Here is a 15,887-nt window from a genome sequence, read left to right on the forward strand (position 1 = left end):
CAGATGCAATAAGAGATAAACCTTAAAAATTGGTGAAAGAAGAATGGGAATGTTCAAATAATTATTTAGGGGACAAGGAATCAACAAGAAAGATCTGGCTATGTTTAGAATGATACCGTATAGAGAAATGTTCCCTGATACCAAGATGAGGGATTCCTTTGGAATGCAGATAGAGATAATTGATAAGAATAATGATCTGTTGTGAGCTTGATGGAAGTGTACAATAGATGAGCTTTCCTGCTTTGGCTCATCTTCCTTTTTCTTTTTCTTTTTCTTTTTTTCTATTTTTCTTTTTCTTTTCTTTTATCTTTCCCATAGTTGCTTATGTTCTGTGTCATGTACTTCAATATTTTTTGTAGGTTTTTTTTAGTCCCCCCCCCCATTACTGCAGTGGTGCCCCGCAAGACGAAATTAATTCGTTCCGCAAGTTTTGTCGTCTGGCGAATTTTTCGTCTTGCGAATCACGAAATCCCATAGGAATGCATTGAAAATCAATTAATGCGTTCCTATGGTCAAAAAAAGTCCGAACAAAGCCAAATTTGGTACAACAACAGTTTATTAACTGCTCTTTAAAGTCACGCATACTGTAAAGAGCAGTTCAAAAACTGAAGGGAAAATAAATTAACTTTATAAACATGACAGAAAAACATTTAAAAATCAACAAAGTGTACAGTACATTTTCTAAGACTCTGGGGGACCACTCGAAGAAGGCTCCTCTTCCACTCTTTGCTTCTTGCTCAAGAACCTGTCCATAGTCTGCTGCTTCATCCGCCTTTTCAGCACCTCCCTGAAAGGCGACATGACCCTCGTATCAAAAGTGTTCGCAAGGTCACGTGCCACGTGCTTGTCAGGGTGGTGCCGCTGTGCAAAAGCCTGCACATCCTTCCACTTCAGGCAAATGTTCCTCAGTTCTTTGGAGGACAGCCGTTCCTCAGTTGCTTCCTCCTGGAACTCCGCTGCAAAGTCTTCAGCCGCAGGAACATCAGAACTGGCAGCCTCTCCATGCCTGACCACGCTGTGGATGCCAGATCTTGTCTTGAACCGTTCAAACCAACCTCTGCTAGCCTTGAAGACTTCTGGCTCGGCTGAGGTTCCTGGCTGTTCCCGGATGAGGTCAGCGTGCAAGGCCTTGGCCTTCTCACAAATGACGGCCTCAGACACTGTGTCCCCTGCACGCTGCTTCTCTTCTATCCAGATGAGCAGCAACTTCTCCACCTCCTCCAGAACAGCTGGGCGGTTCTTCACGATCCTGGTGACTCCCTTGGCTGCATCAGTCACCAGGATCTTCTCCCTCATCTTCAGGATGGTCCCGATGGTTGATGGATTCCTGCCGTACTCCCTGGCGATGTCCGTCACACGCATTCCGCCGTCGTGCTTCCGGATGATCTCCTTCTTCATTTCCAGTGTCACCTTCTCCTTCTTCCTCTCGCCGGCCACCGCAGCAGCAGTCTTCTTAGGTCCCATGGCAGCACAGCTCTTACCTTCGTAAACTCAGAAACAGAAAAAAAAATCAGTGATGTGCTTCAAATCCAAAAAATACAAAAGCACCCAGCCACCCACCACACAGAAATTAAAACCCAGAACCAAGGCCTTGAATCCCAAGCACCCCAACCCAAAATCCAAAATCCAAAAACCCCCAAAAAAGTTTTAAAAGTTTAACTTACCAAATGGATGCAAGAGAAGTTCTGGAAAAGCTTCAACAAACAATCACCAAAGTCTTCAGAAACCTCAAATGGCTGCAAAACAAGTTTTGGAAAAGCTTCAAAAATCACCAATGTCTTCAAAAAAACCTCAACTGCTCCCACAGACACCCACCCACCCACAACACAGAAATTGCAAACCCCTCCCCAACTGCTCCCCCAGCCCCTCCCCAACTGCTGCAAACCCCTCCCCAACTGTTCCCCCACCCAATGGTCCCAGATTCCTGCAGAAACCTCCCCAACTGTTCCCCCAGCCAGCCAGCACTCAGAAATTCAAACTCAGAAATTTTTTTTTGAAAAAAACAACCTTGCCCAATGGTCACAGAAAATCATAAAAATTCCCAAAAAACCCCCACAAGCTCCCAGATTCCTGCAGAAACCTCTCCAACTGTTCCTCCAGCCAGCCAGCACTCAGAAATTCAAACTCAGAAATTTTTTTTTGAAAAAAACAACCTTGCCCAATGGTCACAGAAAATCATAAAAATTCCCAAAAAACCCCCACAAGCTCCCAGATTCCTGCAGAAACCTCCCCAACTGTTCCTCCAGCCAGCCAGCACTCAGAAATTCAAACTCAGAAAATTTTTCAAAAAAAACAAAAAAAAAACCTGGCCCAATGGTCACAGAAAATCATAAAAATTCCCCCAAAAGCCCCACAAGCTCCCAGATTCCTGCAGAAACCTCCCCAACTGTTCCCCAGCCAGCCAGCACTCAGAAATTCAAACTCAGAAAAAATTTCAAAAAAAAAAAAACAACCTGGCCCAATGGTCACAGAAAATCATAAAATTTCCCCAAAAAGGCCCACAAGCTCCCAGATTATCGCAACCCCCCCCCCCCACAACACCAAGTCCTTGAATCCCAAACACCCCAACCCAAAATCCAAAACCCCCCAAAAAAGTTTTGAAAGTTTAACTTACCAAATGGATGCAAGAGAAGTTCTGGAAAAGTTTTGGAAAAGCTTCAAAAGTGAGCAAAGTCTGAGAAAAGGCTACCAAACCACGTGCTAACAGTTGCTCCTCGAAGTCAAGTCGCAACTGCAGCTGTTCAAGCTAAGCACCCTTGGTTTTAACGGTTTTTAGACAAAGGAAACAAGGTTGCGAGACGTTTTCGTCTTGCGAAGCAAGCCCATAGGGGAATTCGTCTTGCGAGGCAAATCGAAAACAGAAAAACCTTTCGTCTAGCGAGTTTTTTGTCTTGCGAGGCATTCGTCTTGTGAGGTACCACTGTATTAGGGAATTTTCCTTTGTAATTTTGGTTGCCTATATTTATATGTACCTGTAAAAGTAAAACAAAAACAAAGTATGTTAAGGCACCTCTCAGGTGAGTTCCGGCGCCTCTCAGGTGGGTGCCATTGCCATTCTAAGATAATGAGGGAGATGCTTGTGGTGAGTTCTGGCACCTCTTTTTCTAGAAAAATAGCACTGAGCCAGACCATTAGTCCATGTGGCTCAGGATTGTCTACACAGGGTTTCCCAAACAGCTGTTTTTGGACCTCAACTCCCATCACCCCTAGCTAGCAGGACCAGTGATTTCCACTTTGTACATTTCGAAAGCAGATTGTGACTCAGTGAGAATAAAATCTCACAAAACAGGAAACCAATGCTAAAAGCAGAAAAGGTGTTACAGATTTGCGACATACCAGTAGCACTGAGGTTAAGAGGCTTGACTAATTGAGAAAGAAAGCCAATTACTTTGGTGATGGGGTGCCACCGCCAATAAGGTCCTCTCCCCCATCCCCGCCAGTTGCAGCCCAGGGGTTAGGCTAAAGGGAGCCAAAGTGGTGCCCTCAGGATATTGTTGGCCATAAACCCTGAACTTCCACTGGCCATGAAGCCTGAACTGATGGGTAATGGAGTCCAACCATTTCTGCAGAACACCATCTTCTGGATTTTGCTGAAAGGGTTGAACGCTGGAACTTCTGCACCACTCTGAGTCTCCTGAATATTGATTATCTATTTATTTATTTATTACATTTCTATGCCTCCCAAAGAAGTTGAGACTTGCAAGCTTAAGAAAGATAAAACAATGCACTTTATATTAGATTGTTAGATTATTGTATTGTGAGATGATGGAGGAGTGCGCCTTTGGGGTTGAAATCAAACCACTGGAGAGTTATGGTGCCTTCTGAGGCTGTGAAGACTGATAGGGTAGGGCGGAGGATAGCAACTAACAGATTGAGGTTAAATCCTGACAAGACAGAAGTACTGTTTTGGGGGGACAGGAGGTGGGCAGTTGTGGAGGCCTTCCTGGTCCAGAATGGGGTAACTGTGCCCCTGAAGGATCAGGTGCACAGCCTGAGAGTCATACTGAACTCGCAGCTGTCCATGAAGGCGCAGGTCAATTCTGTATCCAGGGCAGCTGTTTACCAGCTTCATCTGGTATGCAGGCCTACCTGCCTGCAGACTGTCTTGCCAGAGTAGTGCATGCTCTAGTCATCTCCTACTTGAACTACTGGAATGTGCTGTATGTGGGGCTACCTTTGAAGGTGACCCGGAAACTACAACTAATCCAGAACGCGGCAGCTACACTGGTGATGGGGGCGGCCGCCGAGACCACATAACACTGGTCTTGAAAGACCTACATTGGCTCCCAGTACATTTCAGGGCACAATTCAAAGTGTTGGTGCTGACCTTTAAAGCCCTAAATGGCCTCGGTCCAGTATACCCGAAGGAGCGTCTCCACCCCCATTGTTCTGCCCAGATACTGAGGTCCAGCTCCGAGGGCCTTCTGGCGGTTCCCTCATTGCAAGAGGTGAGGCTACAGGGAACCAGGCAGAGGGCCTTCTTGGTAGTGTCGACTGCCCTGTGGAATGCCCTCCCATCAGATGTCAAAGAGATAAACAACTACTGCAGCCGGGGCAGATAAAGGCATCCAGTTGCGCTTTATTTAAGAGCAATAAAAAATAATAATCTAAATGTAATCACATATCCTCCCAGTTATTAATTTCAAGGTTGCCATGGTCCACGCCTTCCATCTTGCCTGGGTGCAGGGGTGACAACTTGAATAAAATATTGGGGGGCCAGGTAAGCCCTGCCCCCAGATGTTGCACACACACCATTTGAATGGCATTGCACATTAACTTGGGGGAGGGGGCCCTGGCTCCCTCAAATATTTTATTTGGGGGACCGAAAGAACCTCGGCCCCTAGGAGTTGGCTCCTATGCCTGGGTGAGATTTCTCCTGGAAGCCATTTCACTTGTCTGAAACAAAACCTCAAAGCAGTTTTTCAAAAGGATCATAGAACTATAGAATCATAGTTGGAATGGACCTTGTGGATCATCTAAATAGAACAATAAAAATAAAATAAACAATAAAACAAAACAAAACAAATATCAATGAAGGGGCAGGTGGAATAACTAGGCATTATTCCACCAAAAGGTGAAAAGTAAAATAACGTATGGATGTTTTGTTAAACACACACACACCTCCCTATATGAACTAAAGCTTTGAGGAAGAACTTTTTGAGGTTGAAGCATCCGCAATTGCCTCTCAGGAAGACAGACTGTGGAAAGAGATTGGGCAGTGTATTTTTATAAATATACCCTCCTTCAGGCATCAGTTTGCTTCCCTTTCTTTTCCCAGGATTATTATACCATTATATGTTTATTTCAAAGTATGAAGGTATGAAAAGATCATGCCAGCTCTTCAAAGGGCTGACGGGGTGACAAGAAAATGTTCCTCAGCACTGAACTCCTCAACAAATTTTCTTTTCTGCATTGCGCACTGACACAGAGTGTGAAACATAGTTTTGTTTCCTGTGGTTATAGCTTGTTTGTTTCACCAGGAACATCTGTTACATGGAAATAAAGCAGGATCCGGTGCTGCTCTGGATTTTAGGAACAATCTCATTAAATCTATTTTTAAAAGTGTGACGATTTGTACCTGTCTGCTCTTCGTATCCCAAAGGTACCACTAAACATTATTGTGGAGAGCAGTTGTCTCACAAGAAACCATTAGAAGCTGCATATTTATGGCTTCTTGGGGTACACCTTGCACAGAACAAGTTTCTGAAGCGCTACTTTTGTGCAGTTTTGTTAAGTGGAGAAATGGTAGGCCCTGCCCTGTGAGAGAACGAGGAAGAAGAAAGCAAAGGGAGGAACCTCAAAAGAAGGCTGTACCAATCACTCCCCTTTATCTGGGGCATCCGTAGAGACCAAGACATGCTCAGGAAATGTTGGTGATGCTAATCAATAAAAACTAGGTCAGAAATTTATTTATTTAAATTAAAAAAGCTTCAACAACACTTGAAAACAACACTTTTCATTTTCAAAAAAATCAGAGCTGTTTAGAACAGTCAGTGCCAACCCAACCATTATGTAGTTGAGGCAGCTGCCTCAGGTGGCAAAAGCTCCCAGGCGGCATGCCTAGACGTGCCCCACCTGCCCTGCTGCCTTCACCAGTGATGGAGAAGTGCCACCACAATTGGCGCCAATTTTGGGGTGAGATCTGGCAACAGTTATAAAGGGGAACCTTTATACATGGGGAGTTCCATTCTCTGCCACCACATGTGTCAACGGGACATGCGCAAGTCCGCCCCACGCCCGCCATACCCCTGTCCACCCTGCGCCCACCTCCCTTCCGGCGCCGAAAACAGTGTGCATTTCTGCGACTGCACAAGTGTTGATCAGTGGGGAGTGGAGAGAGGCATGTACATAAAACCATAAAATAAAAAGCATATTTTAAAAAAAATGACAACCAGAAATCAGCTCACTATTTTGGACCTATGAAAAAACTCTGATGTTGGGTAAGATTGAGGGCACAAGGAGAAGGGGACGACAGAGGACGAGATGGTTGGACAGTGTTCTCGAAGCTACGAACATGAGTTTGACCCAACTGCGGGAGGCAGTGGAAGACAGCAGTGCTTGGAGTGCTGTGGTCCATGGGGCCACGAAGAGTCAGACATGACTAATCAACTAAACAACAAATTCTTAATTACCTAGATTAGACATCACCCCAGAATTGGCCCTACTAAACGTCTCCCAAGACAACAATGCCCATTTACACCACAAAGAACTCATAAACCACCTACTTTCAGCAGCCAGAAACACCATAACCAGACACTGTAGAGACCTGTCAGGAGTAAGCATGGGCCAATGGTACCAAATAGTATGGGAAACAGCCCTACTAGAAAAATTAACCAATATACTGAAACTGACATGGGGACAAACAGAAGATGCCTTTACCCTGGTATGGCTCCCCTTTATCACATACACAGCCCAACAAGGCAATGACAATAATCCGCCAACAGCATACAAATCAATATGGCTAACCTGATCCAAAACACCCACCCGCCCCACTCACACACGAAAACAAAGATCACCACAGCCAATCACAAACAAACAACCACACCCTAGTCCAACCCCAACCTCTCTCACCAGCAAAGAAACACAAATGAACAGCACAAGCAACACTGACACCAAACCCTACATACATTAAGCATAATAGAAACATTGCCACCCGACCCCACCCCTCACCATCTTCCCCCCTCCCACCCCCTTTTTTTTCTCCTTCTAATGTCTCAACAAATGAAATGGATTTGTAAAAATGTTACATGGAAAAAATACGAGAGATATTACACATACTTCTGTAAAACAAGAAAATCTTAAATAAAAGGAAAAAAGAAAAAATAGGGGGGAAATTACCTAGATAAGCCTGATGGAATATAGAAGCTTTTAGCAGGCATTTTAGGATTGTACGCCTGACAGCAGGGTATAACCACTTGGGGGCCTTTTTCAGCCGAAGAGTGTGATAAATACATTTTTTAAGAAAAATAATAATCAATAAATAAAGAAGGCCACCTCCTTCGCAAGTGAATATGTTAGAACACCATCTGCAAACCTTGGCTAGAAGTATGCCCCGTTGATATCAGTGAAAATGAACTCTGAATATGCATGCTTGGGAGAATGAACGCGAAAGAGAGTGAGCAGCTGACTGTGGCAATGTAGCGTTACCTAGATGACTTCTAACAGAAGAACTTCCATTCACCTGGATTTTTATTTTAATAAACACCTAGGGGCATACTTATCTAGCCAAGCTCCTGATCCTTCAAAATTAAATTACCTCCCCTGATGAACCACATCAAAAAGGACACAGTAAAGTGGAATAAGTTCAACTTGTTCGGCTTTTCCTGATGAGGCATGATTAAGATAAATATCCACCACCACCTTTTCCATGTGAATTGCCACTCTGAGATCCTCCCTGTCCTGCCGCCCTTGAGTCATCTATAAAAATGTGCAGAGCGATTTATTAATGAAATGTGGATGGGGAAAGCTCTACCTTCAAAACTCCCCACTTCTCTATACTTTAGGTACTCCATCTGCACCGCAAGATGGTAAGTATTGACAGAACAGTTTTGCGATTGCAAGTGTTAATGCCTTAAAGTGGGACTACTTAAGGTTTTCAATTATGCCCTTCATTGAACATTACCAGAGTGATCAATGAAGTGCACATATAGAACACTATGTTAAGACAAAAGCAGCCTCCAAACCCAGAGATGTCATGATTGTTTGTTGGGGTTTATTATTATGATTATCATCCAACACTCCTGTGTTATCTGCCACTGAGGCGGCAGAATATTAAGAGGGGTAGCAGGAGGGTCCTAAAAGCCCTTGATAGTTGCTCTGCACCCTGTTTCTCGGTTGTATGATCCAAGTCCAACATGTGCATGTCAGGAGGTCCTACACATAAGCAGGAGTCCGGCAGAGACACATGCCCGACTGGCATGTTCTCTCCGTCCTGGTCGTTCGTTCAGGAGATTCAAAATATTTCTCCAGCCTGAACATCACAGTGACTGATACTAAGAGGCATCAGCACACTCCAGGATCAGCAGAGTATAGGCAGTCACAGTTCAGACTCAGTAGCACAGCTTGTTTTGCTATACTACTTTTATTTACATATATACACTCGGAGCATCGTAACTCAGCTCCTTCCTATTCAGAATCAGACAGCAAAGAGAAAGAGCAAAGGACGAAAATCCTACATCACGGAAACACAGTAATAAAAACATCCTGTCTCCGTCACTTCCCACAATGTGGAATGAAAACATACACCGTCATGTGATAAAAACAATCCCATGACTGCAACACGGGGGAATGAATCCTAACAGTGCAGTGCCGGATTTACATATAAGCTAAACAAGCTATAGCTTAGGGCCCCACTCTCTTGGGGGGGGGGCAAAAAATTAAAGGAAAAAACCTGGATATACATTTCCAAAATATAAGATAAAAAAACAAATAAAATAAAACCTACAGCAGCAATAGTGTTTTGTGTTGCGTAGGCTCCTATGATGTAAGTATTGGACCCCGCCTGCTAGCCTGCTCCCTAAAATATCACTGGTTTTCTCATTTCTATATATAGGGTGCCTACATTCTGCATGTGCAAATGGCTTTAGATACCTATTAGGTCCACAAATTACCATATATCATATATTCAACACAAAAAACAGGGACAATTTGTTGTTGACAAAGGACAGCTAGACATATAAAGGGCCCCATTACCGTCAGTAGCTTAGGGCCTCATCAAACCCAAACCCAGTCCTGGTTTAATGCATGAACAACAACTGGAAAAGTTTATACAGGAGGCAGGGAAAGCAGGTTGGGTAAAAGTTGCTTCCTAGGGTACCACCTGCCAGTTGGTGTGCTAATGAGTGACTATTTGCTACAAGCAACAAGGTCTCAGGAGTTAATTTTCAGACCAGACAACACAAGGAAGATTTCAGGGAGGTTAGCATCTCTTTTAAAACAGTTGGCATGGACACTTCAACCTTGGCAGAACATGCAGGACCAAGAGCTACGACCAACAATAAAAAAAGACTTTATAATGCTTCTAGAAGCTGTTTGGGCAAGTCTCCAGGAGATGAGGATCCCACAGCGGCATATTTGCTTGCCCTTGTGAGATGGAAATCCCACAACCGCATATTTGCTTGTCCTTGTGGCTTTGCCTCAGTGCATGTTTATTAAAGAGGATACCCTTGGATAACGGTGGACATTCTGATTAATATATAGGAGGCAGTCTTCTTTGTATCTAAAAGCTATGGGCATCATGATCTTTTATGTGCTCAGCTATGAGCTGGACAACATGCCAAGGCATATCAAAATGGCAGCGACTATGTAGCAGCTGAGAATGAGATACACTAAAATAGTTTACCGCAACTTCATTTGCTCCATGTGTTGATGGTCTACAGCTCCCATCACCACCAACTATTAACTGGTCTTGCTGGGGTTGTTGGGAGCTGGAGTTCAACAATATCTGATGGGCATATGAAATCCTTCTATATGGTCCCAAAGCGAGAATCAGGTGAGTCAGGTCTCCTCCTGCTTTCTTTCCCATTTCCAGATACATTTGTTTTTGGATAGTAATGTGTGTGTTCAGTTCAACTTGTTTGCATATTAGATAATAAATAACTCCTAGACTTGTAGTTAGAATTACGTATATCCAAACAATAATCAAATGCTTAAGTTTTGTTATTTCCTCATTCCTTTTCACTTTCTTCTTAGAGAACCAATAATTTCACTGATAATGCATTTAGTTCCCAAGGCCTTGTGACCGGCAGTTCCCTACTGGATAAACACACGGACAAGGGGATTTTGGTTTATGGGTTTGAATAGGCCACAATAGGTTACACATGTGAGTAGTTTGGCTTAGGCATTGGGTGAAGCCAGCCTATATCTCAACTCCCGCCCATCTGCTGAGAGTCCAACTAAGGGTAAACCACCAATAAGGGGAGCCCTACAGGGGCACTCTGAGGGGTCCCTGTTGGAGTAGTGGCATGGCCCTAGCGAGCGGTGCTTGAGGATGGTCTTCAGCCATGTCACGGCTTAAATTTCCCGCAGTCATGGCCCCCACTAGTGCTGATTGGAGAGTAAGGGCTGCCCCTGGGCAGGGTCTCACCCAGTGTCGCAGCCAAACAGTGACAAGGAGGGCATCAAACTCCACTCCTGACCAGACCACTCTGGGGGCTGATGCTTGGTCGCAACACCACCTACCAAATGTGGTAAGCGGACTTCTAGGTAAAATACTCACATTTCTTCTTCTTAAGTCAGTCCTCCAGCTGCAGCTACCATGGCCTCCAGACGAAGAGAACAACCTGCTTCTATTTGAAGCAGTGCAATTGTCAAGCCAAGAAAAATGAGAATTGTAGTTTGACAATATTCGGAGGTCACCATGTTGACTATCCCTGAGTTAAGGCAAGAACTTTAGTCTTGCTGACGTTTTGGGGATGAACTTAAGCATGCACTGAGCACCCTCGCTGCTGCCCATGAGTTTGTTGGGTGCAGCTCTGACTCTTTTATTTATTTCATGTGTTCATATAAAGGCAAAGGTAAAGGACCCCTGACAGTTAAGTTCAGTTACGAATGACTCTGGGGTTGCAGCACTCATCTCACTTTACTGGCCAAGGGAGCCGGCATTTGTCTGCAGACAGTTTTTCTGGGTCATGTGGCAAGCATGACTAAGCCGCTTCTGGTAAAACCAGAGCAGCGCATGGAAATGCCATTTACCTTCCCGCCAGAGTGGTACCTATTTATCTACTTGCACTTTGACGTGCTTTTCAACTGCTAGGTTGGCAGGAGCTGGGACTGAGCAACAGGAGCTCACCCCGTCACGGGGATTTGAACCACTGACCTTCTGATCAGCAAGCCCTAGGCTCAGTGGTTTAGACCACAGCGCCACCAGCATCCCCATATGTGTCCATATATATCACCTTTTTACCAAGATACCAGAAGCGGCTTACTATTTTAAAATATGAAGTGTTCCCCTGAAATAGGGACTGGTGTTTTTTTCAGGAAAGCCTTGGCTTGGGCTTCTTTGAGCAGTTCTATTTTTCTAGAAAAAGAGGTGCTCATCATGAATGCCTTGCTTGTTCTCTTTTAATGGCAATGGGGAGATGCTAGAACTGAGTTGCTTTTCTTCTTCCCTACACCATGAGAAGGGGGAACGATGGGACCTTTGCCAGTGTACATATGAGGAAACTTTTGCCATTTCCTAAGTTTCAGAACACACACACACAAAATTGTGAGTTGCAAAACAGTTTGCCCAAAGCCCACTGATTCTTATCTTGAATTAATTTTATTCTTTAGACCTTCTTCACCTGCCAATACTATGCTATTCAGTGCTTGGGCTGCTTGTCTGTGAAGCATAAAATGCAGAACGCCTTTTAATAACACCCTAGATATAAAGCTAGCTGGTGAGGATTAAATGGAAAGTAGATTGTTATCTGATGTAATGTTGGGAAAAAAGCTGCATACTAAAGGGGGGAAATGGTCTGGTCTTTTTCTCTGATTGGCAGTTCTTTTGTGCTACAATATTGTTATGGATGGCAAGAAGACAAAATGAAGCCTGCTTTTTATACCCCTAAGTAACTTTAAATAACAGTCAAAGTTATTCCAAGTTCATCAAGGAACATTGCCATTTGCAGATCCATCAAGCTGGGCTTTTCAACCGTTTGACTACAATGCCTCCTGTCTCACATCTGAAGAATGACTCATATGGAGTGGCATATATTACTACAGGGAAAGAAGTAATTCTCAAAGTTCTAATAGGTCCAACAGTTGTGGTACTCTTTCTTTCTTTCTTTCTTTCTTTCTTTCTTTCTTTCTTTCTTTCTTTCTTTTTTGAATTCAGTAAAAAAAGTAACACATCAGTCAACATGGAGAAAGGTTTGCTCTAGGGCCAAAATGACATATTATGTTAAACGCATTGTTTGGCTTTGCGTCTTTCACCCCCTTTAAATAAGAGCCCTGGAAGGGTGAGTAATAGACATCAGGACCAAGATGGGAGTAGAGCTGTAATCCTTTCATCACCCCTTGCCACAGTTCCAAGGAAACCCTCTCTCTCCAAAGTGTAGTGCGCAAATTAATCTCCTGGTCAGCCATTTTAATGGTGGGTTTTGTTTTCCTTTGCTTGTTCTCTGCCATGAAACGGTTCTGGGCAAATCTAGTGAAATAATATCCCATATGCATTATACATTTAAAGCAATATCATTCCACCTTATGCAGTAACTGCTATCCCCCAATTAATCCTGGAGGTTGTGGCAGACCCTCCATCATCATCATCATCATCATCATCATCATCATCACCATCATCATCACTTTTAATTTGTATAACATCCTTCATTTTTACAATACTCAAGGCGGTTTACAAGCTGAAGAAACAAAGAATGTAAACCTCATAACAGTCTAAAGGTAAAGGTAAAGGTACCCCTGCCCGTACGGGCCAGTCTTGACAGACTCTGGGGTTTGTGCGCCCATCTCACATCTATAGGCCGGGGGCCAGCGCTGTCCGGAGACACTTCCGGGTCACGTGGCCAGCGTGACAAGCTGCATCTGGCGAGCCAGCACAGCACACGGAACGCCGTTTACCTTCCCGCTGGTAAGCGGTACCTATTTATCTACTTGCACCCGGGGGTGCTTTCGAACTGCTAGGTTGGCAGGCGCTGGGACCGAGCAGCGGGAGTGCACCCCGCCGCGGGGATTCGAACCGCCGACCTTTCGATCGGCAAGCCCTAGGCGCTGAGGCTTTAACCCACAGCGCCACCTGCGTCCCATCATAACAGTCTAGTGCAATACAAAAATGCAATAATAAAACATAGCTTTAAAATAAGCAACCTACATCAAATAAAGTAACATTCAACAATCATTAGAATAGTATAGAATAATGATATCAGCATATAAAAATTAAACAGAAATCTACTCTTAACAATTCCAATAAATAATTCCTAAACTACAATCAATAAAACAATGGCAAGCCACAGTGCATAAAATAATACAATACAAATTGAGAAGCAGAGACTGGAGGGTGGGGCAAGGGAGGTGGAAGAAGGCCTTGCCTGGTGAAATATTTCCCCTCACCTCCATGTGTCCCTATTTTTCAGGGACAGTCCTGGATTTACAGAAGCCACCCTGGTTTCTGATTTGATCTTGCAACATCCTGCTTTTCCTTAGGACGTCCCTATTTTCATCAGAGAAATGTTAGAGGGTATGGAGTTATGCGGCCCCAGAGCCAAGGAGAATTAACTACACAAACTATAGAATTCATCTGGAGGCAGCCCTGCATAGGGAAGTGTTTAATGTTTAATGTTTTATTGTGTTTTTATATATGTTGGAAGCTGCACAGAGTGGCTGCAGCAACCCAGTCAGATTGGTGAGGTATAAATAATAAAATTACTAGTATTGTTATGGAATAGGACATCCTTATTTTCATTGGAGAAATGTTGGAGGTTGTGATGTTGTCTCTTTAGGGGGCTATTAGGAGACCTCTATTCCCCTCAGAGCGGGACGCAGGTGGCGCTGTGGGTTAAACCACAGAGCCTATGACTTGCCGATCAGAAGGTCAGCGATTCGAATCTCCGCGATGGGGTGAGTTCCCGTTGCTCAGTCCCTGCTCCTGCCAACCTAGCAGTTCAAAAGCACATCAAAGTACAAGTAGATAAATAGGTATCACTCCGGTGGGAAGGTAAATGGCATTTCCGTGCACTGCTCTGGTTTCACCAGAAGCAGCTTTGTCATGCTGGCAACATGACCCAGAAGCCGTACGCCGGCTCCCTCGGCCAGTAAAGTGAGGTTTAGCGCCGCAATCCCAGAGTTGTCCACGATTGGACCTAATGGTCAGAGATTGCTTTACCTTTACCTTACCTTTCTCTGTGAGAGAAATTGGAGTCTCCTAACAACTCTCAGCAAGTTTACGGAACTACTATTCCCAGGATTCATTGGGGTAAGCCATGACAGTTAAAAATGTTACAAGCACACTGCTTTAAACGTATACGCAGATGGGGCTTAAGACAGCAATATGAATAATTAACCACTATTCTTTCCAGAGGGCACTTCTATCTCCCCCAGTGAATTATATGTTTTCACTCTGGAAGGCCAGCTGAAGTGTGATTTTATTACTCTCATTTATTACTATTAGTTAAAATATTCATATACCGCCTCTCATTAAAATAATACTCAGGTGGTGTGCAATATGAGAATTCAATATACAACAGCAATTCAAAAAGAATTCCATATATAATTTTTTATTTAAAAAAATACAATAAAATATAACAGTTATCATAACCAGGAAACATTCAGCTGGAAAAGCTTGAATAAATAGATAGGTCTCGTGAACCTATTTTACTCTTTATTTTACTAACAAGACCTTACCTTTGTTATTGGAGGATTCAGATGGGACTTTATCACCTCTTCAATGCGCAATAGATACAGATACAGATAGATACAGATACAGATAGTGGCAGCTTCAAGGCTTCTTGATATCATTATACTGTAAGACAATGAATGACATAACCATTAATCTGCATGGCTAAGGTGATGTAAAATCCATAGTTCTTTGGGGCCACGGCAGAGGAGGTATGCTCTGTGGAGACATTAGCTCTCTATGATTTGGGGCAAAAGCCACCCTCCAGCTAACATAGGTCAGGGGAAAACATGGCACAGACACCAACTGCTCCTGCATTGAACCTTCAAGCACCTTCATCTTGAAACAGTTGGGTTTCTTCCACTCATAGACAGAGAAGGATTGCCTCCCCAAGTCATTCATCTGCCTGCAGATCTAGCATTTCCACTGTTTGTTTGGACCATATTGAATGATGGCCTTTATGTGATGCATAAGCCTGGACTTGTTTTGCATAACTACAAACGAGCAAATTAAAGCTGTAAACTTAAGCATTCTTACCAGAAAGGCAGATAGTCCCATCCAAACACCATGAACTTTCTTCTGAGTAAACCTGCTTAGGATCAGGCTGCCATGGTGGCCTGATTTCATATTCCACATCTCTCATTCTGTGGCACAAATATCTTTATGATAGCCTGCATCACATTACTCTCATTAACCATAACTCCTAACGAGCTGATTCCACCATGGAATTCCCCATTCTTCAATAGCAGTGTCATTATGGAAATGATTTATGTTTTTTTTTATATAGAATTTTTATTGGTTTTTCACAATTTTTATAAACACAAACATTACACAATAGAGACAAACAAACACATAAACAAACATGTATAATTTCAAATCTTTTTTTCTTAAACCTTACTTCACCGACTTCCCCATACCTCCCCTTTCTGCATCCCAATTTCCAAATTTGTTTCAGCAAATCCTGCCCCTTGATTTTATCATAATTTTCCCTTAATCTTTTCCTTTACTTAATCTTTTACAGCTGTAATCCCCTTTTTTCAAAAACCTCAACATTTTAACATTC

At 43.5% G+C, this 15,887-nt stretch overlaps 1 protein-coding gene and 1 long non-coding RNA gene across 2 annotated transcripts; both read right to left on the reverse strand.

Annotated features, from left to right (window-relative positions):
- Positions 1–545: 545 nt before the first annotated feature.
- On the reverse strand, positions 546–2,924 carry LOC309524755 (putative CENPB DNA-binding domain-containing protein 1). The gene is made up of 2 exons (XM_082209748.1): positions 2,615–2,924; positions 546–1,736 (listed from the first exon to the last, which is right to left on the reverse strand). The coding sequence occupies exon 2, from the start codon at positions 1,462–1,464 to the stop codon at positions 682–684; it is 783 nt and encodes a 260-aa protein (XP_082065874.1). The 5' UTR covers positions 1,465–1,736; positions 2,615–2,924; the 3' UTR covers positions 546–681.
- Positions 2,925–12,181: 9,257 nt separating this feature from the next.
- On the reverse strand, positions 12,182–15,481 carry LOC309528729. The gene is made up of 3 exons (XR_014217890.1): positions 15,362–15,481; positions 14,833–14,950; positions 12,182–12,628 (listed from the first exon to the last, which is right to left on the reverse strand). It is a non-coding gene; the product is annotated as an uncharacterized lncRNA (long non-coding RNA).
- Between the last annotated feature and the right edge of the window lie 406 nt (positions 15,482–15,887).

This window comes from Podarcis vaucheri (genome assembly GCF_965113315.1).
Source record: "Podarcis vaucheri genome assembly, chromosome: 1".
NCBI classification, from domain to species: Eukaryota; Metazoa; Chordata; class Lepidosauria; order Squamata; family Lacertidae; genus Podarcis; species Podarcis vaucheri.

Excerpts from the sequence above, each read along its gene's own strand:
- LOC309524755 (XM_082209748.1), bottom strand. The coding sequence starts at position 1,464 with ATGGGACCTAAGAAGACTGCTGCTGCGGTGGCCGGCGAGAGGAAGAAG.